Raw genomic sequence first — 25,889 nt, 5'->3', positions numbered from 1 at the left:
CTGTGAGATAACCCCGGCAGGGTATCCACAAGGTGAAAGCCAGGCATCCCGCCGCGAGGGGCCATTGTGGAGATTAAGCAAGCTATTGCCCAGAGTCGCAGAGTGTGAACCCGTGAGTTGAGAAGGCACCGGAGCGAGAATTATCGAGTCCGTGGAATTTTTTGAGCCCAACACCCGCCGAGGCGGGGAATTGAACCCTGGTCCAGGGCCGATCTCAGCTTCCGGGTCTGCCGCCTCTAACCCCTGAGCCACACTTCTCCAAATGATAAGCCTTTTATTTATGTTTTAAAAACGAAAACATAAAGAAAAGTAATTGTCATTTACAAAGCCAATAGCTCAAACTTGCGTAAATGCACGACCTATTGCATTGCAAATGCTTGTTCATCTTTTCGAACCATCATCATTCGTACCCATACCGCTGTTGCCCATTCACACATATCTTTCAGCCATTATTCTGAGGCTGCCCGCAATGCGACCACAAAGAGCGTACCAATAAACCTAGCACTGAGCTCTCGCCCTACCAGATATTTAATACAAGGCTGTAAGCAAAATGCTGAGAGACTGTGGGCCCGATGTAGGTCACCAAATACCGGTCGGTAATGGCCGAATTCGGCCGTTGCCGACCGGTATTTGGTGATTGAGATGTAGGGGCCATTATTTTACAGAATCAGTAAATTTACCGAATCTGTAAATTTACTGATTCTGTAAAATACTGAATCGGTAATTTTACCGATACGGTAAATCCCAGATGTAGGTAGCACTGTTTACAGTGCTACAGGCCTTCAGAATTCTGTATATTATCACCCAATACAATTGGGTGGTAAAATACCGAATTCAGGTGTACATGCACATCTGTGCATGTACACCTGTGCCATGTGGCACACAGACATGCCCTTAGGGCATGTCTGTGTGCCACATGGCACACAAGCCTGGAATTGGGGTGCTACAGGGTGTCAAAGTGACACCCCGTTCACCCTTGCAGGATTCGGTATTTACCGATTCGGTAAATACCGAATCGGTATTTCCCATTGATTCCTATGGGCTTCAAGGCCCATAGGAATCAATAGGAAATCTTACTGATTCGGTAATGCTAAAATAAGAATTACCTACATCTGCCCCCTCCCTATTTACCTACTCTTAAATACCGAATCGGTATGATTCGGTATTTAAGAGTAGGTAAATAGGAATTACCTACATCGGGCCCTTGATCTTTAACTTGAAAGTATTAGGTCTGTGCTTAGGAGTATAATGATTAACAGACTTGATGCTTTTGATCAAGATCTAAAGAGACTAACCTACGGGTTACCCACACCATAGTGACCTGATAACAAGCTTGCACGTGTACCCGTTTTTGCCTTTGATCTCTGTCATGACCCCATTGGTATCAGGAAGGGGCATCATCGTGTGGGGATAGATCACCATAGGAAGTGTGGCTGGGACTCGAGACCATAGAGGGGATTGTATAACCTACTTACTGTTTCCTCTTTACAATGTGTAGTATTTAGTTTTGCAGTGACGTTAATCTATTTCACTTTTCATTTAGATGAGAACTCAGCTAAATGGCTAATTTAGTTCTAAGTCTCTGCCTCTTACGCTACCTCTTTAAGAAGCCTTTGACCGCTTGCTTTCATGAGAGTCCAGTGTGGAAAAGGCATAGTCTAATATGGCGGACTTCCCCTTCTTTCCTCTGTTTACACCCCCTCTCACTCTCCCGCCAGAAAGCAGATTGGAGCTATACACAAAACAGCTGTAAACAAAAATTAAAATCCTCCAATCATTGTGGGCCTAGACATGATTTCTGGATCTGATAAGTGGCCACAACCCATAACGTGAGTGTTTACTTTCTCTTTATTGTATTTTATGGTTTAAATCTTTTATTAATTTTAAAGCAAGAAGAGAAACAAGAGCCCCAGCTCCGTGGAATCAATACAATATAGACCACAAGTGTCGCAAATAGCAGCATTAACAAAGTAGTATGAGCGGAGCGGGTCTGTGGGAATAAACAATAAAAGGGAAAAGGGAAAATCAACACGAACAACTTAAATCCAACCTTACCACACTTCAACCCCCCCTCAACCCCCCCTCGTCCACCAGAAAAAGGGAAAAAGAATAATCTGGGAATCAACATGGTCGCGTGTGATGTCGTGACGAATCATTATGTGGGAGTTGTGTGTCTGAAAGGCGGAGAAGTCTGAGGTATCGGGGGCATGTCCGTTCTCGGAACTTAGATACGAATAGGGTCAAGAAGGGCCGCCACATCTCTGGGAAGTCAGACCCCTTGCCAGCTAACATGAGGGTTAATTTCTCCATACCTAACACCAGCCAGAGTCGCTGTAGCCATCCGGAAAGTGTTGGGAGCTGGGCGGTGCGCAAATGTACCAGGATGTTCTGTGTGGCTGCGCCTAACGCGATGGTAATCAATCGGCCCCTCCGGGACTTTAGCGGATATGTTATGGGATTGGGTAAACTCAGGAGAATGTACGTAGGGAATCTCGGGAGCCGTGTCTCGAAATGGGTGTGTATTTCATTGAGCACCTGGGACCAGCATGATTGAATACGGTCACAGCCCCAGAGGAGATGCACCCGAGTGTCCACCTCCCCGCAACCCCTCCAACAAAGAGCGCTGTGTCATGAATCAATTCGGTGTAGGCGTTCCGGCGTATAATACCAATATGTGGCTATCTTAGTCAGTGTCTCAGTAAGTCCCATGTGGTATGCTGAGTGCCGAGCCCTATAATATATTCCTTCCCATTCTTTGTAGCTAAGTGTCCTTCCTAGGTCTCGTTCCCAACGTGCTCGACCGGCGTTGTATGTATGCGTAGTGGATGTTAGTAACAGTTTATATAGATCGGAAATGTTTTTTTTATCGGATGTGCGGGTGATGAGCCATTTCTCGTAGTGGGTCAGTAGGCACTTAGCCTCAGGTTTGATGTGCGGGTGAAGTGCCCAGTGTCTGAGCTGTAGGTAGGGCAGGCTTTCCGATTCAGGAAGGCCGTAATCCACCTTAAATTGTAGGAATGGGATAATCCCCTCCAAGTCGAAGAGGTGGCCCAGGGACCGACATGGGGTGGAGTACCAGGCGGGAAAGGCCCTAGTACCCATGCCAGTTTGGAATTCTGGGTTATCGAACAGCGGTGTGAGGGGGGAGGGATAGGTAGTCAGATTATGGGCAGTGTTAGTGTGATCCCAGGACTCATAATCGTGCTTGTGATGTGTGATGCATAGAGATTGGGTCGTCTTTGTGATTTACGGAGGAAGGGAATGCCCTGTAGAGGCATGGCCGCCACTGCCTGGTCCTGGAACAACCAATGTTTCTCCGATTCTAGACTGTGCCATTCCACTAAATATCGAAGCCGTGAGGCATAAAAATGGACCTGGAGATCGGGAACCCCTACGCCTCCCTTCCCCAGCGGAAGAATTGTTATTGCGTGTTTTAAACCAGGGTTTGCGGCCTTGCCAAATAAAATGTGCTAGGTCTGATTGGATCTGTTGAATCCAGCCTGAAGAAGGGCGAAGGGGGAGGGTTTGAAAAAGATACAGGATCTGGGGAAGGATGGTCATCTTGATGGCCGCTATCCTGCCTAACCAGGATGGAGTATAGTGTTTCCACTGGCCTAACTCCTTACGTATATGTGTGCGGAGTATTGAGTAGTTGGTTTCAGCAGTAGCCTGTATGGAGGGGGCTAGTTGAATTCCCAGGTACGTAATCGAGGAGGTTGACCATTGTATGGGGTGTTCTTCTTGTAGGTAAGCTAAAGTGTGCGGTGATACGGAGATATTAAGTGCGATTGACTTATCCATGTTAATCTTAAATCCGAGGCCTGGGCGAAGCAATGCATTTCAATAAAGAGGGATCGCAGCCCAGGGATCTGGCTGGAGAGGGAAAGCAATATGTCATCTGCGCACAAACTTATAGTGTGTACGTCTCCTCCGAACTTGATCCCAGAAATAAGGTGATGGCATCTAATCCGTAATGCTAAGGGCTTCATATAAAGTGCAAATAAAAGGTGTGAAAGAGCGCACCCCTGCCTGGTTCCCCTTCCTATGGGAAAACGAGATGACGTATGGCCATTAACCCGAACCGTTGACTAGGGTGAACCGTAGCAATTGAGGATCCGAGTACGCAGTTTCTCACCGAAACAGACGTGCGTCAGGATCTGCTCCAAGTAGGGCCAATGCACCCTGTCGAAGGTCTTCTCTGCATCAATGGCCAACAGCATGTATTCTCCCTGAGTGCAAGACGCCTTTTCGATTAGGTGCAGGACCCTTTTGTTGTTATCATTCGTTTATCTCTACGAGATAAATCATGTTTAATCCAGCTCAACTAGTTGTGACATGTTGGGTGCTGGACGCATCGCCAATATGCTAAGATAGAGTTTTATATATATGTTCCATAGGAGATCGGCCTGTATGCGCTGCAGGATGTTTTGTCTTTCCCGGGTTTCGGGATAACCACTGTCGACGCTTCAAGCATCTCATCTGGGATAGCCCCGGCCCTGTGCAAAGGTGTTGAACAAACCCATCAAGAGCTGGCCACCTGGCTGCAGAATGTTTTATAAAAGGCCGCTGAGTAGCCAGCTGGCCCGGGTGATTTGCCCAATTTGAGGCGGGAGATCGCTGCTATGAATTCTTCTGTCCCAATGTCCCTATTCAAATAGTCGGCCTGCGCCTGGGTGAGGGAAGGTATGTGTGCTGCCGCCAGGTAGTCGGCACTATGGTGGGCGTCCAGGGGGTCACCCGAATATAGCTCTGCCTAGAAGTCTTGAAAGACTTCCACTATGGCAGCATCTTCAGTGGCGAGTTCGCCCCCAGAATAGCGGATGGCCTGAACACCCTGCCCCTGCCTGGCTTCCCATAGTTTGTGGGCTAGGAGGCTAAGTAGGTATCAGAGTTGGCATTAAGGTCAAGATAATTTGTGATGGCTTTCTGGATCTGTTGAACTATAGAAGCTTGATGAAGCAAAGTATTGCACAGGCGCCAGTGTCTAACAGGCTGCGGTGTTGGTGGGAACTTAAAGGTGGCAATGACCGGGGAGTGGTACCAAAGATCTATGAACCCCAGGTCTTGAAGACTGGCCTGTTCAGCAGGGGAGAGAGTGGCAGTCTGGCCTGTCCTCTGGCAGGAACGGTCACTAATGTTATCGAAGACAAGATTCATGTCACCCCCCAATAGTAGGCGTTGTTCTGTAGTAGCTGTCGCCTCAGTGAGTGCGTCATGAAAGAACTTGTCTTGCCTCTCGTTGGGTGCGTATAGAGACCCCGCTTTAAAGGACACCCCTCCCACCCGGAACTGATACGTGAGCAAGCGGCCTCTGATCTCAGCTTCCTTCTGTAGCACTCTACCCTGAAAGGATCGGGAGACCAATATGGCAACCCTGGCTGACTTGTTGGGATAAGAGGAGAACATCTGTGTAGAGAAAGTGCAGGATTTCATCCTGTGGTGATCCTTAGAGAGGTGATGGGTCTCCTGTAAGAGGCATATATCGGCTTTGGAATGCTCCAAATAGTGAAGGATGGCTCTACGCTTGACCGGGTGGGGATCCTGCTAGTGTGTGGGCCTCCGGTGTCTGCGGACATGTGGATGGCTTGCTCAGGCCCCTGTGTGCTGTCCGGTTAAGGCAAGAGGCAGTTAGATCCGCCCCACGGGCCCCGGTCACTCCCGCGGGCATCGCGATCAGCAGGGTCGTGGATGCGTTTAGGCCCTAGCTCCAGAGCCCTCCGAGGCGAGTCAAGGCTGGTTGTCACAGGCAAGCGTTCATAGTGTTGGGCAGCCCGCTGGTATCCGGGTTGCCCGTAAGGCGGCAGGGCTCAGAGCTGCTGGCCTCAATGGTCCGAGGTCCGGACCACAGCGTTGTTCAAGCCGCCTCCGAACGTCGGTGAGGGGGAAGCCAGGTCATCTCCCTCATAGTCTCCACGAGACGGCTGCGTGCGGCGCTGGGATCTCAGGGCAGCCGTGGGCAGAATCCTATCGGGGAGGCACTTCGGAGGCGCCCGAGCTATTTTCGTGCCCCGTGGGGAGCTGTATGTGCTAAAACGGGCAGACGGTGGGCAGGAGCTCTGAGCAATGCGTTCTACCTCGCCCCCATCTTGGCCACGCCTCTTTATTGTATTTTAAGTGTGGTTTGACCACATGGGAAATAAGAACATCAACTGATAAAAAAAATGATTGATTCTAAGTCAGTACTGAAGCATATTACCACTGATCTAAGTGTCATGAGCTGGCCTCGTCCATGCACTCCCACCCTCATCCTTGGCACACCATCACTACACAAACATTGCCCCTACAGCCAGACATTCTTCCGGGTTGATCGATATTTTGTATCCAGTAATACCCCATAAAAAATTTCTCAACAGGAGCCTATAACAAACTCACATAATAAGGTTCCCGGGAGTCTTCCTTTAAACCAGTAGGAGCCATCACTAGGTCTATTGAAGCAGACAAAAAGATACACAACAACTTTGACCCCCATGAATAGGGTTGCTGCCTTCCTCAGAGAAAAATGCCATGTATGTATATCTTTTGGGGTTCTGGAAGGGCTGGGAGCTGGTACTGCAATACATGTTTGAGTAAGATCCTCTATATTCTTTTTTTAACACAGAAATGTTGCTTTTATTTGCTTTAAACCCCTTTAGGAATGGTCTATGTAGCCTTATACATCTTTTTATATTTTTTAAAATGTATTTATAACGTTTTATATAGCGCAAACTTGATCACGAAGGATCTCAGAGCGCTTTACAATAAGAGGGAAAGGTAACAAATCCAAACATGAGTCAAACATGGTGAATATAATGGGCGTTGAATCAAATAGTGCACACATAACACCTCATATATAAAATCTGATTGAACGAGGAATGGGCTATACGAAGGAGCATAGAGAAATAAGGAGAGTAAGTAAAATAATCATATGCAGGAATATAACCAATACCGAAATAATAGTCTAAACAGGAGTCAAATAAGCCGTCTAATAGGTATAATAGGCCTTGAATCAAGTGGTGAAACATCTAACAGATCATTTAAACACCCGGGTGAATGAAGAATGTGCAAGACGATGTAGCATAATGACTTGGTATGTTTTCATGTTGTATTTGTTGCTTTCAGTATATTTCAAAGTGGGAAAATCTAGATTTTAATGATTTTACACATATTTTTACCTATCTTGGAACAACAGTAACGGCCAAGTTGGTAAAATAATGGTCAGGTAGCAATGCTATCACTGAACAAAAGTGTGACTTTCAGAAACTCACCAAGCACGTCTGACCATGCCAGCTTTCTTGTCCCATCAGAACGGTACGATGCCCTCCCCATCTATTGTGGGCTAGCCTAGAACGACTACCTACATCACCGGTAACTATCTGACAGCAGGTGGTGGCAGTGCAGATGCAACAGCCACCTCCTGCTACCGTCCAGAGTACTGCCTGTCAAGAACCAGTAAAAAGACACAAACTGTTGTTGCAGGGATTCTGCACTTATACAGAACTATGCGCAGGAAACCAGGACCTCGTGTACAGTGGTGCACCTACCTTTAGTGCCCAAAATCCCAATCCGACTAGCTATAGTGTCTCATTTGTTCGCTGTACTACAGCAAAGCTACAAATGATTACACAACCCAAAACATGTAACTCCGACTCAGGAATCGTGGGAGCAAGAACACTCTTTCGCTCACTCACTCAAACTTGTCCACAATATGACTAATCAGAGACACTGTATAGTTTAAAACGTTTATTTTAACTAACGTGCTCTGAAATGCAGTACACATGCTATTACTAACAGCAGAATGCATAAACACAATATAGTGAGCATTGTTACAATTCCATAGAATATGAACGGGGATATCATTTTATAAAGCTGGTGGAAAACTGCCTACTCTGCCTTGCCACCCTCCCCGTGCTAGGAACTAGTTTATTATAAAAATAGAAGACCTCGGGGCTTTGTCAGGAGGACCCCATACCTCCATGTCTAGATGCAAAGGTTTCCATCTCTGGACAAGCACAGCTCTTCTCTCTGGAAAGGTTTTGCTCCAAGTGCCTCGAACATGCATGCATTCAATATTAAAAGCACTCGATTTTCAGCAGTGCAGCTGTGCTTCGTGTTATGTCTAGGTGCGGGGGACTGACGAGAGCAGAATAACAAGGGACATTGTTTTTTTTTGATCTTGCAAATTACATACAGGCGAAAACCACTGAGAACAGCAAGGAACGCGAAAGGCAGACGGTTCTCATGTGAACAGGCACAAGCAGAGTCTTGGTGAAAACAAAGTTGTGTAGTGATGTGCGCAAAAGCAGCAGCATGGCAGCCAGGCTTGTGCTAAATTAGCAATATCTGCAGTCAATCCACCAACCTCATTACACTGTTATAAGAGGGTGAAATGGAGGCCAGTAAAAGCAAATAGGAAAGACTTAAGAGGAAATCCACTCAGACAATAAAACGCTTTGTGGCCCACATATATACAGCAAAATAACAAAATGAAGGCAATAATGCGCCCACGATAAGAACGGAAAGGCTCTAATGCGCAATAAAAAATTTGAAAAGGACAATAAAATGTGCTATGTCATAATGAACATCAAGAGAGTGACTGGCACTGGAAGTGAATCCAATGGTTTAAACAGTTGCTGCTGTGACTGTATTGATTTGATTTCACTGCTTATGAAAGCAAAGAAATTATGTTGGGGAGGAGAAGAGAGTGGCATGAGGAATAAGCAAAGCAAATCACACCAGCTCCAATTACTAAGGAAGACTTATTGTTGAGCTTCACAGGTCGCAGGACAAACATGGAAAGACCTTTACAAATCAATTGCATGCTAGCATGAATAAAATCAATATGCAGTCACACAAATTCCAAAAGACATTCAAGTAATGGGAGAGAGTGAACACGAGTGATGACAACATATCTAAAATGCAAAAGAACAATTGATGGACAGAAAGCAGAACAATGTCATACATTCACCCCAGTACAGAGATCTGGGCCTAAATCCATCGTTTTTTGCTCACCATGCCATTCCAGTTTGAACCCAGCCATATGCAAATCAGTCTTGACTCTGCCTAATGGGAACAGTCGAGCCAGAACTGCCAGGCTAGATCCTCTTTGGACTGGAACCAAGCATCCTAGGTCCGGTTTCAGGATTTCACCCCTCATCAGCCAGAATACATGACTCCAGTGGCATGGAGAGCAAGGGACCCACATATGTGCATATCCGTCCCACCCGGGGTGACAAATGCAAAAGAACAATTGATGGACAGAATGCAGAACAATGTCATACATTCACCCCATTGGGGTGAATGTTTTGATTCAATTGTGTGTCTTTTGCTTTCTCGCCCTAAGTGCGCCAGGTATGCTCAGACGTGGGTCCTGGGCTCAGTGTGCCATTGGAATCAAGATATCTTGGATGAAGAGGGATAAAACCCCGAAACCGGTCCTAGGATGCTTGTTTGCAGGCCAGGGAGGACCTGGCTTGGCTGTTCGGGCTGGACTGTTCCTATGAGGCACATGGTCAAGACTGATTTGCATATGGCCAGGTCTAAACTGGGGTGGCATGGTGAGCAAAAGAATGATGGATTTAACCCAGATCTCATGACTGGGGGTGAGTGTTTTGATTTGTTCTGCATTCCGTCCATCAATTGTGTGTCTTTTGCATTTTTAAAAAGGGGGATCGCCAGGATCCTGGCTGTTATAGGCCATTTTCATTGTTGGACTCCTTGATAAAAGTGGTAGTGGAATTATCATAGAACGACTACAGGAATGGGCCGAGGACAACAAGGTTTTATCTGACATCGAATGCGGTTTCCGTGAGGGTCTAGGGACCGTCAAACAGAGCTTAAATGTAACTATTATTATATTATAGGGAAGTATAGACGGGTAAAGAAGAGTAGGCTGTTTTTAGCTTTCGTGGAACTCACTGCAGCTTTTGATCGTGTTAGGCACAGCAAGCTCTGGGAGATCCTCGAGGGCATGGGAGTGGAAATGCAAATTATCCACTTTCTCAGACCGATATACAGTGACGCAAAGGGGAGAGTGCGTTACGGTAATAATGGCGAGTGCTCTGCCCCGTTCCCAATAAGGAGGGGGGTTAGGCAAGGCTGCATGCTGACCCCTTTCTCTTTAACCGTTATATTAATGGCCTGGGCGAAGCAACAATCAAAGACTGCCAAGACCTCCCTCAAATAACTGGACACCCAATACCTGCTCTTCTATATGTGGATGATGCAGTTCTGACGTCACACGCTCAATAGGGACTGCAAAAGGTTTTAAATAGCTTTTCAGCCTTTAATCCTGGCCTTAGGGTGAACACCTCAAAAACCTTTATAATGAGTTGTTGTCATGGCAGTCAGAAGTGTAGGGATATGTATATAGATGAGCAGAAGATAGGGTTTACTGAGAGATTTTCATATCTTGGTATACTTTTCGATCAGAATGACCTTTGGGCCCAAGCGGTGCTAGCAAAAAAATTGGCATTTTTAAAGACCAACGCCGCCCTATCTAATTTCTCAAGAAAGTTGGGTAGGAGGCCGCCGGCAGAGTTCATTCATCTATATAAAGCAAAATGTACCTCCATGGCCATGTACAGAGATCTGGGCCTGAATCCATCGTTGTTTTGCTCACCATGCCATTCCAGTTTGAACCCAGCCATATGCAAATCAGTCTTGACTCTGCCTAATGGGAACAGTCGAGCCAGAACTGCCAGGCTAGATCCTCTTTGGACTGGAACCAAGCATCCTAGGTCCGGTTTCAGGATTTCACCCCTCATCAGCCAGAATACATGACTCCAGTGGCATGGAGAGCAAGGGACCCACATATGTGCATATCCGTCCCACCCGAGGTGACAAATGCAAAAGAACAATTGATGGACAGAATGCAGAACAATGTCATACATTCACCCCATTGGGGTGAATGTTTTGATTCAATTGTGTGTCTTTTGCTTTCTCGCCCTAAGTGCGCCAGGTATGCTCAGACGTGGGTCCTGGGCTCAGTGTGCCATTGGAATCAAGATATCTTGGATGAAGAGGGATAAAACCCCGAAACCGGTCCTAGGATGCTTGTTTGCAGGCCAGGGAGGACCTGGCTTGGCTGTTCGGGCTGGACTGTTCCTATGAGGCACAGGGTCAAGACTGATTTGCATATGGCCAGGTCTAAACTGGGGTGGCATGGTGAGCAAAAGAATGATGGATTTAACCCAGATCTCATGACTGGGGGTGAGTGTTTTGATTTGTTCTGCATTCCGTCCATCAATTGTGTGTCTTTTGCATTTTTAAAAAGGGGGATCGCCAGGATCCTGGCTGTTATAGGCCATTTTCATTGTTGGACTCCTTGATAAAAGTGGTAGTGGAATTATCATAGAACGACTACAGGAATGGGCCGAGGACAACAAGGTTTTATCTGACATCGAAAGCGGTTTCCGTGAGGGTCTAGGGACCGTCAAACAGAGCTTAAATGTAACTATTATTATAGGGAAGTATAGACGGGTAAAGAAGAGTGGGCTGTTTTTAGCTTTCGTGGAACTCACTGCAGCTTTTGATCGTGTTAGGCACAGCAAGCTCTGGGAGATCCTCGAGGGCATGGGAGTGGAAATGCAAATTATCCACTTTCTCAGACCGATATACAGTGACGCAAAGGGGAGAGTGCGTTACGGTAATAATGGCGAGTGCTCTGCCCCGTTCCCAATAAGGAGGGGGGTTAGGCAAGGCTGCATGCTGACCCCTTTCTCTTTAACCTTTATATTAATGGCCTGGGCGAAGCAACAATCAAAGACTGCCAAGACCTCCCTCAAATAACTGGACACCCAATACCTGCTCTTCTATATGTGGATGATGCAGTTCTGACGTCACACGCTCAATAGGGACTGCAAAAGGTTTTAAATAGCTTTTCAGCCTTTAATCCTGGCCTTAGGGTGAACACCTCAAAAACCTTTATAATGAGGTGTTGTCATGGCAGTCAGAAGTGTAGGGATATGTATATAGATGAGCAGAAGATAGGGTTTACTGAGAGATTTTCATATCTTGGTATACTTTTCGATCAGAATGACCTTTGGGCCCAAGCGGTGCTAGCAAAAAAATTGGCATTTTTAAAGACCAACGCCGCCCTATCTAATTTCTCAAGAAAGTTGGGTAGGAGGCCACCGGCAGAGTTCATTCATCTATATAAAGCAAAATGTACCTCCATGGCCATGTACAGAGATCTGGGCCTGAATCCATCGTTGTTTTGCTCACCATGCCATTCCAGTTTGAACCCAGCCATATTCAAATCAGTCTTGATCCTGTTCCCAATGGGAACAGTCCAGCCCGAACTGCCAAGCCAAGTCCTTCCCGGACTGCAATCAAGCATCCTAGAACCGGTTTGTAACTGAAAGCTGGAAAACGGTCCTAGGATGCTTGTTTCCAGGCCAGGGGAGGACCTGGCCTGGCAGTTCGGGCTGGACTGTGCCCATTGGGGTAAATTTATGACATTGTTCTGCATTCTGTCCATCAATTGTTCTTTTTGCATTTGTCACACTGAGTGGGACGGGTATGCTAAAGACATGGGTCCCGTGCTCTCCATGCCCCTGTAGTCAAGCTATCCTGGCTGATAAGGGCTGAAACCCTGAAACCGGTTCTAGGATGCTTGTTTCCAGTCCAGTGAGGATCTAGCCTGGCAGTTCGGACTGGACTGTTCCCATTGGGACCAGGGTCAAGACTGATTTGCATATGGCTGGGTCCAAACTGGAATGGCATGGTGAGCAACAAATGATGGATTTAGGCCCAGATTTCTGTACTGGGGTGAATGTATGACATTGTTCTGCATTATGTCCATCAATTGTTCTTTTTGAATTTGACAACATATCTAAGCTGTATACTGCCATGGAGCAGACGCAGACAGTGCTTACATCCCAGGACGCCATTAGCGCTTGTGGTGCCCAGCGCGACCATTTTTAATGGCGCTTTCCCCCTCATGGCCACCTCCACTGATCCCTCTCTACCACCTTCAACCCTCCTTAGCCCCTCTCTCAGATACATTTAATTTATTTAAAAATTCTGGTAAAGGCTGACTTTACTAATCTACTTAGCTATCCACATAAAATACAGCTCTGTTCTTTTAATAAGGCATATTAACCCTACTTTATGGCGAATCAAAACTGTCACTATACAAAACTATGATCTCAGTTCTAGTAGCAACATTAATCACAAGAGTTATATTTTATTCCAGTCTTAAAGCTGAATGCACAAGGACTTCAGTAGGTGATTTTAAATTGAGATTATTGCTAAACATAGCACCCTCCCTGAGGTCAGTGCCCCTTCTGTATGCCAGGGCCCAGTGTGGCACCGCCCTAAAGTCAACCCTTCTTAATCGATTGGCTAAAGAACTGACTGAAGTGAGAGAAGAAAGTAAGGAACTTGAGTATAGGCACTAAAGGGACAATATTTGCATTCAAAGCACCAGAGAAAGAATGAAGGATTGAAAGACTGTATCCTTCTCCAATCATCTCCATGCAGCTGCTCGAACCTATCCTCAGAGAGCAAGAGACTAGGGACATAGGAATAGTGAGAACCCATAGGGTAGGCACTCCACCTTGAGCTGGGAACTTGCCTTAAGAATATCCTGGTAAAATCTGGCACTTCAGATCTTAAAGGGTGGTTTCAAGTTGCAGCAAGGTGAATAGACCTAAATGAATTTGGAAAGTGTACATTACAACTATGCTAGGACTTGTCACATGCATCTCTCAACAAAATAAGAGCCCTTAAACATGTGAAGTGGGAATTAAGAAATTGGAAAATCTACTACAGTTGGGCATTCCTTTCATGCTGTGGTTCACACTCGGTGGGAAAACAAGAATAATTAGAACATAGGATGATGGTAAAGAATGTTTTGGAATGACAAAGGAAGACACTCTGGATTAACAGTGGGGCAAGGGCTCATGGCAATCTGACAAATGTAGACAATAGGAATGCACACGTGGTACCAGAAGGGGAAGATGATGATGATCTATAGCTAAATAGAGGCATTCAAATTTCAAGAAGGGCAAGCAACTGCAACTCAAAAACAATTATGAAAAGAGAGAACGGAACTAAAATTGAGAAAATGTAGAACTTATAGACACAAAACTCATAAGATGGATATAGAGTAAGGGAAATTGGATGGGGGTTGTCCAAGTAGAACTGATTAGTAGAGTGACACCACCATCACACCTAAAATAGTCTAATTCCTAGGGGAGTACTAAGTTAGAAGTGCATATGATAAGCTTTGGGGATGATGGTAGGTGAAAGGGAGGGGAACCTAACCAAAGAAATATATCCATGCCCTTTGTATATGTACAGAACTATCCTAGCCAAAAGTGAGTCTACTAACTGGTCGCTCTGATACCCTCATTTGTCATTTTTGCACTATATAAAACTTTATAGATAAATAAAGGGTACAGTTAGTGCTAGATCTAATGGTACACGTTTTCGTTGTACTCGTATTGTGTGTATTGATTATGCAAAATGGTAATGAAAACATGTTTTAGAAAAGAAAAAGATATTAGTGATTATTACAGACACACTTGGGGGTAACATGAACAATAGAGGTGTTTCAACAATTCTTCATACATGTCCAAGAGTTAATAGGAAACGCATGGAAAGCGTATTTGAACTGCTAGAAAATAATAAACCAATAGGCAAACTGGTGTGGGTTGGCAGCTTAATTTTTTTTCACACAAAAGGCATAGGTACCCTCTGTCCTCACTCCGCCTTGCACTGTCATTTGATCCGCTAGCACAATTAACAATTAATAAGGCAGACATTACAGGTAGAGCGCATTGACTTTGGGGCATGGGGATGTTGGGAGGAAATACACACACAAAATACATTTGTTTGTTGATGGTATACTACTGACACTAGGGAGTCTCTAGGAAATTGATACTTGAATTATTATCAATTTTACAGCGATTCAGTGAACTATCTGGATTTAAAGTGAATCTCAGCTAATGATAGAATATGGGGATACAAATCTGTGCAGAAGACACTAGATGCAAACTCAACAAGGTTTCCTTTTAAATGGGCCAAGAAGACTATTGAATAATTGAGAGTACACATCACACCGACAATCAAGGGCCTTTACAAAGCATATTACCCAGCTCTTATTAGGAATTTTCGTGAAAGGGGGTTGGTCACTATTCATCTTATGGCTGGGCAGAATAGCTTGTACCTAGAATGAATATACTTCCCAGATTATTGTACTTCTTTCTAATTTTCCCAGTTTCTGTTGTAGACACAAGATATATACTAACACAAATAATGTGTATAAAAGAATTTGGAGTAGGGGAGTCGGAGTGGCTTCGGTACCTTCAGCCGCCCACTGGGCAGTCTTGCTGTCAAACAAGGCTATGGGAACTGGAGAGTTAAAATATTTTAAAATATTATTCATAGGCTAGGAATCCAAAAAAGGCTTAATCACCAACATCTACTCAGTGTCAAAATCCACACAGGATCCCCCAGTCTACCCTTTCATGACCCAGTGGGTAAAGATGACCGGGAAAGACCTAGCAAGTGAGGAGTGGGTAAGACTGTCACAAGACATTCCAAGAATGGTCCATAGTGTTCATGGAAGGCAATCACAGGCAAAAACTATGTATACTTGGTACATAACTCTCCACAGACTGAAATCGTTACCTCCATATAGAAGGGAAATGCAGGAATGGGTGTGGGATGGAGGGAAGTGGGATTCATGTTTGAACTGGAAGTAGACCTTAGCCACATTAAAAAGACAATCTGTTTCCCAGTGCCGAACAACCCTAGACAGGTGGTGTTTGGAATGCCCTGGACATGTGGGAAGGACAGAAGAAGAATGACTGAACACAACAAAGCGGTACAAAAGGGGGTGGTGATGGAGGGGGCATCTGAACCAATCAAATACTAACACCCAGTCAACAGATCTGGGTTTAATCCATCACCGTTCTTTAGCCCACTCTGCCACCGCAGTTCAGACATGGCCATATGCAAATCAGTCTGACCCTGTGCCTCATGGGAACAGTCCAGCCCGAACTGCCAAGCCATGCCTTCCCTGGACCGGATTCAAGCTTCCTAGGATTGGTTCCTGGCACTACAGCCGTCTTCAGCCAGGCTTGCTTGAATCCAGTGGCAAAGTGAGCAAGGGACTCACGTCTGAGCATACCCTGCCAACTTATGGCGAACAAAGTGGTACAAAAGGGGGTGGTGATGGACGGAGCATCTGAACCAATCAAACCCTAACACCCAGTCAACAGATCTGGGTTTAATCCATCACCGTTCTTTAGCCTACTCTGCCACCGCAGTTCAGACATGGCCATATGCGAATCAGTCTGACCCTGTGCCTCATGGGATCAGTCCAGCCCGAACTGCCAAGCCATGCCTTCCCTGGACCGGCTTCAAGCTTCCTAGGACCGGTTTCTGGCATTACAGTGGTCTTCAGCCAGGCTTGCTTGAATCCAGCAAGCCTGGCTGAAGACGGCTGTAATGCCAGAAACCGGTCCTAGGAAGCTTGTTTCCGGTCCAGGGAAGGCATGGCTTGGCAGTTCGGGCTGGACTGTTCCCATGAGGCACAGGGTCAGACTGATTTGCATATGGCCATGTCTGAACTCGGGTGGCAGAGTGGGCTACAGAACGGTGATGGATTAAACCCAGATCGGTTGACTGGGTGTGAGTGTTTGATTAGTTCGGATGCTCCGTCCATCACCAGACCCTATTGTACCGCTTTGTTCGCCATAAGTTGGCAGGGTATGCACAGACGTGAGTCCCTTGCTCACTTTGCCACTGGATTCAAGCAAGCCTGGCTGAAGACGGCTGTAATGCCAGAAACCGGTCCTAGGAAGCTTGTTTCCGGTCCAGGGAAGGCATGGCTTGGCAGTTCGGGCTGGACCACCCCCTTTTGTACTGACTGAACACAACAAGATATAGTATTGAACTAGAGAAAGGCCAGGCCAACCGGCATTCTCTGTTGGTGTATTTTAGGAGACTATGTGTTTCTATGGCAATGAAGAGAGACAAAGATTCAGTATCATTTGTCTCCAGATACATACAACAGTGGGTAGTGTATCCTAAAACATTAAGAGTGCTGAAGATGTATTGGGAACTGACCCAATGTGCAAACACTGAGTACAATGGACGATGACCATTTACACCTTTACTTCTCTGTACAGCGCTCTGATACCCTGATAGGTCATGTTTCCGCTATATAAAACTTTTTAAGTAAATAAATTAAACAGACCGATGGAGAGAAACATCACTTTCCCAGGGGGAATCACTGGAAGATGGGGTCTTAGGCTAGGGGAAGAAGTGAAAACGGTACCAAGACTTGCCGTATAAAAAGGATATATTGTTTTTTCATGGAGCAACTGATAAAATGTTTAAAAAAAATAAAAGTGCCAAAACTGCACTATACAGATGCTGATAAAACAATGTGTTAACATGCGTGTTTCTTAGATCTGGGTGAATTCTGCAGGCCACAGGTTCGAATCTAGATGAGGCTGGGTCAGCGTTTCATCGGTAACCATGAAAGCTGATCATAATGCCTTGAGCACCAAAGTATTAGTGTTTTATCCTGAGAAAAAGCTTTTGTTATATGCCTGAGTGGTTTAAAGTTTTCAAATCCAAGTCCTGTAATATTGTCCTAGTGATGCAGACCGTTACATGTGAACTTTAACATATCTTCTCCTCTTTCCAGTCTTGAGTCAACAGCAGGAGCCCCGGGCCCAGATTCCGGTTCGAGAGACTAGCCCGCCAGAGCCTGCCAACCCTAAAGAATGGCTCACCCCTTGTTCCAAAGAATTCGTCCAGAAGATCCAGAGAGAGCAGGAAGGACAGGTTTGACAACTGTCACTTCCTCATTGTAACCATGCCGGGGAGGAACATGTTTATTACACTCGGTTAGGATATATACCTGGGCGGGAAAAGCTGGTAGCGCTAGGTGTGAGCATGCCTGCGAGCGACAGGCTTGTAGATCATGTGTGAGAGAGACTGACTAGAATCATTGTTTTTAGAGCATGGCTTGTAGAGATAGGCTGGTAGCACTCTCTTAGAGCATGCATGGGATAGACGGTCTGGTAATTCTCTCTTAGCGTGTTTGGGAGGCACACAAGGTAACACTGCTTTAGTGAATGTTTGGTAGGAATAGACTGGTTCGCACTGCTTACACCACACCTAGTAGAGATAGGCTGGTAGCACAATTTTAGGGAGTGCATGAGAGGAGCAGGCTGGTAACACTTCATTGGAGAAAAACTGCGTGGGCCAGGCTGGGAATTCTCCAATAGAGAATGTTTGGGAGGGACAAACTGGCATTGCTATGTGTTGTGGAGAACAAAGTGCCAGACACACCGGAGAGCTATTTCAGTAATTGTTAGAAAGACGAGCACTATCCAAGCAAAGCAGCCAACAATGACCTCTCTCGCCTTCAGGACATCACCTCAGACCCTGAACAGTCTAAAGATAAGATGGGGGGAGGTGGGGCAGGCCCAAGGTGGAGGTGGATAGGGGGTAATGGAAGAGGGCAATGGTGGGAAGGAACCACGAGGGAAAAGTGTAAGAGGTAGAGCGAACCACAACACATTGCCCTCCCAAATTAAAAAGAAAAATACCAGTGCCTCAAAACAAATAGGAATGAGCAGAATGGAACGTGGCAACATCACATAATAATGGAAGCATGAAAAAGACATTTAGAACATATTATGTGCCCAGGAGGCACAAAGGGAAAAGATGCATCAAATCATAAATGAAATCATTCAACCAATTTGATCGGTTGTCGCTTCTTCACTGATTTCCTTTATGCACATTTTACCCTCAACTGGTTTCTGCCCCTTATTTTCTTGGATTAGGTGTTTCCCTTTTGAGCATAGCTCATTCTGTCCATGTCTGAGCTTTTGCACGTAGCACAATTTTTTGACCTACACAAGCATTTTTAATGGAGGGAGTACAAATAGATGTGTAACAGCCTTAGGTTTCAGATTTCTTGACTTTCACTACAGCTCCTACCTTTCGTGACCTTCTTACCATTCCCTATTGGTTGTCGTAGTGGGATCTAGTGGATGGGTATCTTATTCATAATTTCTTTCCAATCAGCCTCAATCATCTGGTTCAATCCCAACCAGGAATCAGACATTTTTTCCTTGGTTGTCTGCCTTTTAAAGAGACACAAGAAGAAATCCCCTTTACTGAATACTAGCAGCCCGTCCCGACGTTGTCCGGGAGCAAAAGGCTGCTTCAGTGCCCCCGCCCGCCCGGCAGAAGAGTTGTCTGTGCAAGTCCTGGCCCTGTTCAACTGATTTGGCCCACTTGTAATTTTTTTTTAATTCGTATGTATTGTTTTCCGCGTTTTATGTTGTCCGCAAGATGTGAGGAAAGTGTCACCTGTTTAATGTTTTTTTTTCTTTCGAAGGCTCTTTCCGTGTGTTCGTTTTTGTATCCCTTCAAAGAAGTTTCCCTTTCGTTTTGTCATTTGTGTGGTGAAGTCCTGGCAGTGCTCGAGTGATTATGGGCAGTTGTGTTATTTTCGTTATTTGTATGTCTCATTGTAGGCGTTTTATCTTGTCCGCAAGATGTGAGGAAAGTCTCGTGAATGCGCAGTCGATTGCGTTTCTCCGTTAAGAAATGTCGGCTTTTTTTGTTCGTGTTTATCCCCCTGTGACGTCGTTGGTCAATGGCCAATGGTTAAAGACTTTTTTTTTTGGTAAGCCGAAGTCGTGTGTGTGTTTTCTTTAGTGCGTTGTGATTGGTGTAGTATGCGATTAATCCTGCCCCCTGTGTGGCGTCATTTGACACTCCTCGTCGATGGAAGGCCCGCCCGGTTTTTAATGCGAAGGCTTCAATGTTGTCTGGGTAACTGCAACGAATGTGTGTATATTTCTTATAGCGCACACCTCTGCTGTTTTTGTATATTGGTGTTATCGCGCAGTATGTATGAATTTAAATTCATTGAAAGCGCATTTCCGCTGTATGTGTTGGGATTTGCAAATGTTTGTTAGAAATTCATTGAAAGCGCATTTCCGCTCTATGTCTGCATATTGTGCGTTCTAAATTCAGTGAATGCGCATTTCCGCTCTATGTGTGCATATGTAAGTGTGTTGTGACGTCGCTTGGCCTATGTTTGTTATTTGCACTTGGCACGGCCCTGTAAAATCCCACATTTGTTGTTTGAGAAGCCCACGGCCATGACCACGCCCCCAAGGGACTACTTTACCACTTTTGGCGTTTTTGCTTTTTTAATGTATATGATGTACATATCTATAGCCTATGTCCTTCTGCCACATATCCCCTTTTAAATGGTGTATTGGGTGTAGCGATTGGTGCATTACTTTTGTAGTTTACCTGGCTCAAAGGTTTGTGTTCTCTCTTTATAATAGTAGTATAGATAGTATAGATATAGTGGTGCGGGACGCCCACAACATGTCCTACACTTTGCGTGGAATCCTGTTAATCACCGCTAGTTGTAAATACTCCTTTGTCATGTGTTTATTATTTTTCCCATATAATTTGCCTTATGGCATTGGAAACCAGTCCTGTGATGTTGGACGGCAGGTTCAGTTAGGAACCTCCTCACCAAATCTGGTCTGACTGTGGCACATTGTCAGTCACCGGATTCTTTCTTCCCAAAACGAGCCCTTTGAAAACTACAATTTGTGTGGAAGTATGATACACCGCCTTCATAACAACCCACTTAGTGTAATACCCAGCCAGATCCAAAAGATCTCTTTCCCCTATCCCTAGCCTTTCACATTCCTTATCATGTCCAAGACCAGTTTACGTTAAGTACTTCTTTGGGACACAGCAGTGGTTTATTGTTGAACGCCGCTTTATTGCTAGATTCCCAATAAGCACAGTCTCGTATTTTGAGGTCCTCCCTCACCATCAGTAACAATTCTCAGCCCTACCACTGACTAAACTTCTTTCCCAGTGACGTTCTTGCCCCATCTCACATATTTTCTCTCTTTAACATGATGGGAGGTAATGGCCATTAGTCACCTTGCTAGCTTTAACTTTACTTCTTGAATGCGTAATTCATCTTTAACTGACCAGTATGCCTGCAGTGTTTCACTCAACGCCTGTTTGCCGGGTGACCCTGAGCCCAGAGGCTCCTTAATGCACTTTGATGTCATCCTATTTTTCCAAAAGACACCGCTAATCTTGTCCAATAATATTACATTTGACAGCCACACTACACCCTCTTCCATTGTATCCTCTTCCTATTCCTTTTTTAGAGTTAGACAAGATAAACAATCATCCCCTAAATGTATCAAACTCAGAAGATATTTCATAGAAACATTGTAACCTTCCAACACCAGCAACCACCTAGCAACTCTGGATGTGGTACTTAGTGAGCCTTTGGTAGTAAATGCACTGACAAACAGCTTGTGGTCCGTGCAGACTTAAAATGCATAGTTTATAGAAAATAAAATGTAAATGATAGCAACCATTCATTATTCTAAGGTTAATTTAAGTGTCAAAATATCATTTTGAAGAATATGGGGTTTAAAGATGTCTTGAGCTTTAACTTCAATGAGTAGATTACTAGTTTGCCAAGAAAGTTCTTTGAAGTGACCTTTTTAGAAAAAAAGTTTGAAAGACAAGGATTTGAAAAACCAGATGTTTGAAAATAGCATTGTTGAAATTGAAAGAGTGATTTTTGTGGTCTTAACTACAGCGCTGTCGGAGCTCATGTTATCAGCACAGAAACCACAATCAGACAGGGGCTTTCAGTCAGTCCCATGCAGCTATTGCTAGAAAGTGTCATACCCTGCCCTCTTCGAGGATTTATATCGCAGGGGGAAATTTGAGATCTCGTGGTTAAGCAGACTCAACAGTGTGAAAATGAACTTAATGCCTCAGTTGTTGTATGTCCTCCAGACTTTTCCACTGGCCCTTCCTTTTTCGGTCCGTAAACATATTCACTCGAAACTTGTGGTTTTTATATGGGGAGGCAAATCTCCACTTGTGGCATGAGCAACTCTGAGTAGTCCTGTTTTGGAGGGTGGCCTGGGCTTCCTGACTTTCTCGCTCCCCATTGTCAGGGCTGCTCTGGCTTCCAAAGGTTCCTGAGGCAAACTCTCGCCCATTGTTAACTTTAACATCTTTGCTCCTTACTAATTAGAGAGAGGTACCCCAATTTAGGGCATTCCCTACCTACCCTTTCCGGCTCACCCCTCTGATGCCCAATCCTGATTTTCCCACAAGTGTGGCCCACCTGATTGTATTTCATTGGGCTCAGGGCATTCCCCTATCTTGGGCAACTTCCACAAAGATCGTGATTTACAGCCAAGGTGTGAATAGGTCACCAAATGTGTCGTAATTCCACGCAACAGCTTTAGACTGATTCAGGCACTCCACTGGGCACTGGGCGGGTGGGCCCCTCGCACTTTGGCCCTCCCACGCGACGTTCACCACATAGTCACTCTGTTTCAAGTCACTCTTCTTCAAGTCACTTCATTTCACTAACATACATCACAAAGGCATATCTTAGCTCTACCATTACCTCTTACAGATGACCCCACCTTGCAAGCATGCATAGTAGTGGATGAGGGAGTTCGCTATGGAGATATCTGACAACACTTGGGAGGTGGGGGGGTGTCATCTGGCAAAGAGCGGCTGAATCTTCAATTTGTTTATGCTGTAATGAGAAAGCCTGCAAGATATTGACTCGCTGGTACCTTACACCCCTTAGACTGGCTAAGATGTTTTGAAGTTAAGATTTATGCTGGAAGGGGTGTGGAGAGAGTGGGCGTTTATTACATACATAGTGGTCATGCCCTGTGATCTGAAATCCTGGGTTGAGATTCAGCATACAGTGCAGTCCAAAACCAACGTTCAACTTCCACTAGAACCACCAACACCTTTCTTGGGTGACCAAGGGGACAGTAGAATTTCTCCCACATTGACTCCTATGGGTCGCCTTCTTTCTCACTTCCTCCTGGCGGCTTGGTTGTATGTGGTGTAGAGAGGTAGAAGCAACCTCCACCTTCTCCTTCTTTAAAAATGTGGTGTGTTCCATCCACGCAATGGTGATATTGACTGCTATTATCTGGGATCAGGTAGCCAAATTCAATGCTATGTGGTGCCCCTTTACTACCCATATCAAGCACCAACAGTGGGCGTAAGGGTTTCATATGATAATGTCCAAGGTACTATGCACCTCTGATACCCACATTATGTCCTCTTCTGACCCGGAGGAGGGATCAGTCACATTGTGTTTGTATGTGTGCTCGTGGAGAGGGGGGGGGGGGGGTCTGTATTCATTATTTAAAAAATGCCCAAGTGTGGATGATCTACTTTTCCATCCAATTTTCTTTTCTTCCTTTTTTTCAGGAAAGATCATTATTCCTGCTAGATTTTAAATATGTCCTTGTAAAATTCCTTTAAATAAAATCAAATGAGTCCAATGGAAGGTAGAAGCAGTTTAATGGATAGGGCACTGTACTGCTTGAAGAGAAATCCCAGAGCAGAATGACAATCTGTGCAATTCCAAATGAAGTTATAACTAACTGCAAGGCATGTGTTGATATCAAAAGTATACAAAGCAATTAAAGGAAAAGGGGAAATAAAAGGAAACGTGGATGAACATTCAAAGCAATGTAACACATCTCCCCCTTTCTGAAGATTATAAAGGAAATGTAATACACTTAGAAACGCGTTTAATATTCCAAACCTTACCATCCTGGGTAACCACACTGTTACGATTGACCTTGACAATCTTAACGGGCTTACCAATTTTCATCTCACCTTTGGGAACAGTGCCAGGTTTCTTTATTCTCACCCACTCTCCAACCACTAAATGTGGTACTTTAACTTTCATGCGTAGATCATAGCACAGTTTACTTCTCTCTTGTTTTTGTTTCACTGTGTGAGCTACATCATCTTGACTAATTTCTGAAGCAAAAGTTTTCATGGCTTTTTTTAACCACCAGGACATCATTTTGATACAGGTTCTCTACCTTTGAGCAACCGGAAGGGAGAAATTTCGGTGGTTGAATAGGGAGTTATACGGTATAACCATAACTTCTCTCAATTTATCCTTCCAGGTTTAACCATAATTACGTGCCCATAAAATGTCCTGTTTAGGAACTCTATAATACCTTTCCACCTGGCCATTTCCTTCGGGTTCATATAATGCTTTGGTGACATGCTTAATGTTACAAAAATTAAGGAAATCAGTCATTTCACGAGATTTCAATTGTACACCATTATCTGAAATAAGTACCTCAGGGGACCCCTCCCTGGCAAAAACTTCCTTCAAAAATGCAATTACACTTTCGGTGGTGGCGTGTGGGACTAATTTTACCTCAGGCTATTTTGAATGGTAATCTACCATTACTAAGTCCAAACTGGAATCTTCAGGTAAAAAATTAAAGGGGCTGCAATATCTAGACCTACCTTTTGCCATGGAAAATTGGGCCATTTAACAGGGATGAGGGTCAGGATCGCATTTGAGCATTTTCTCGCTACTCACAAATTCAGGACATCCTCTAACTGTTCTGTCGACATATCTGTCTAATCCCGGCCACCAAAAAATAGATCTTATAAGCCTCTTCAGGAGGACATACCCAAGTGACTTTCATGACTCATGGACAAAATGCGACTGCGAAGGGACAAAGGTGGAATACATTTCCCTTGCCTAAATATAAGATCACCTTCTATGACCAGTTCGTTGGAGATCTTCCAAAAACGAAAAAGCTCAGCAGAAACTTCATTCTTAGGAGGCCAACAAATTCTCGTATAATTTACCACCTGATTTAGAAGGTCATCCTCATCCATGCCTCTTTTCCACATTTCTTGAGAAATAGAACTGATTTTTTCCTACATAACTTCAGAATGTCAGCAATAACCTCCTCGTCTTCACACACTATAAAGGCATCATATAAACAGTCTGCAGTAACATTGGACTTCCCTGGGACATACTAGACAGTAAAATTGTATTCTTGTAATCGAGACATCAGTCTGGCAATACGGGCTGTGGCATTGAGACCACCACCACTCAGAGACAATATAGAAACTAAAGGCTTATGATCTGTATTTAAAACAAAACTTGCACCCCAAATATAGTTCCTAAAATGTTCTACTCCCCATACACACACCAACAATTCCCTTTCAATTACTGCATAACATCTCTCAGTGAGGTTAAGCGTGGAGGAGGCAAAAGCAACATTCCAGTTATTTTTTCCCCGCATATTGAGACAACACACATTCCAAACCATATGCACTGGCATCCACAGTGAGTGCACAAGTTTTTCCTATACAAAATGGTTTCAACGTAGGCGCAGCAATCGGCTCTGATTTTATGTTATCAAAAGCCTCTTGTTGCTTTTCACCCCAGACAAACTCAGCACTTTTCCTCATCAATTCTCTCAGGGGTTCCATTTTTGAAGCAAATTTAATTATAAACTTACTATGAGACCTGAGAACCACAGTAACTTGTCCATTGAATCGGGAGCTGGTGCCTTAAGAATGGCATTGACCAGGGATTTTTTTGGGAACAACTCCCTCTTTAGTCAGAGTGCGTCCGAGATATTCAACCGAATATTGAAACAGTTTGCATATGCTCTTTTTGAGAGTTAGTCCATATTCTTTGAGAATGGAACAGACTTCCTTCAAGTGCTTGGCATGAGTTTCTTTATCAGGTGAGTATATAAGGATGTCATCCTGGAAACATTTACACATAACTGCATGTTTTTGAAAAGATGACACATGGATCTCTGGAATACGGAAGCCGCAAATGCCAATCCAACAGGCATCCGTTTGAATTGGAAAAGTCCTTGAGAAGTGATGAACTAAGTCGTGTGACGTGACGCTTGGGCCAACTCTCTCTGATGATACGCCGACATAAGGTCTAAAGTGGAGAAAACAGTGGCACCACCCAACTTGTTTACTACCTCATTAATATTTGGCAATGGATGGCAATCAATTTAAATATTGGCATTAAGAGCCCT

At 44.7% G+C, this 25,889-nt stretch overlaps 1 protein-coding gene across 1 annotated transcript in view; it reads left to right on the top strand.

Moving 5' to 3' along the window:
• LOC147729766 (caspase-1-like) overlaps positions 1-25,889 on the top strand; it is a 793,050-nt gene that overhangs the window by 201,518 nt on the left and 565,643 nt on the right. The window contains exon 3 of the mRNA XM_086954652.1: positions 17,645-17,784. Within this exon, the coding sequence (XP_086810778.1) occupies positions 17,645-17,784 (140 nt within the window). The remainder of the gene's footprint in view (positions 1-17,644; positions 17,785-25,889) is intronic.

The sequence above is a fragment of the Lissotriton vulgaris genome, chromosome 2_1 (assembly GCF_964263255.1).
Source record: "Lissotriton vulgaris chromosome 2_1, aLisVul1.2, whole genome shotgun sequence".
NCBI lineage: Eukaryota > Metazoa > Chordata > Amphibia > Caudata > Salamandridae > Lissotriton > Lissotriton vulgaris.
The sequence above is the reverse complement of the archived record's forward strand: the minus strand, read 5'-3'. Positions and strand labels throughout refer to the sequence as shown.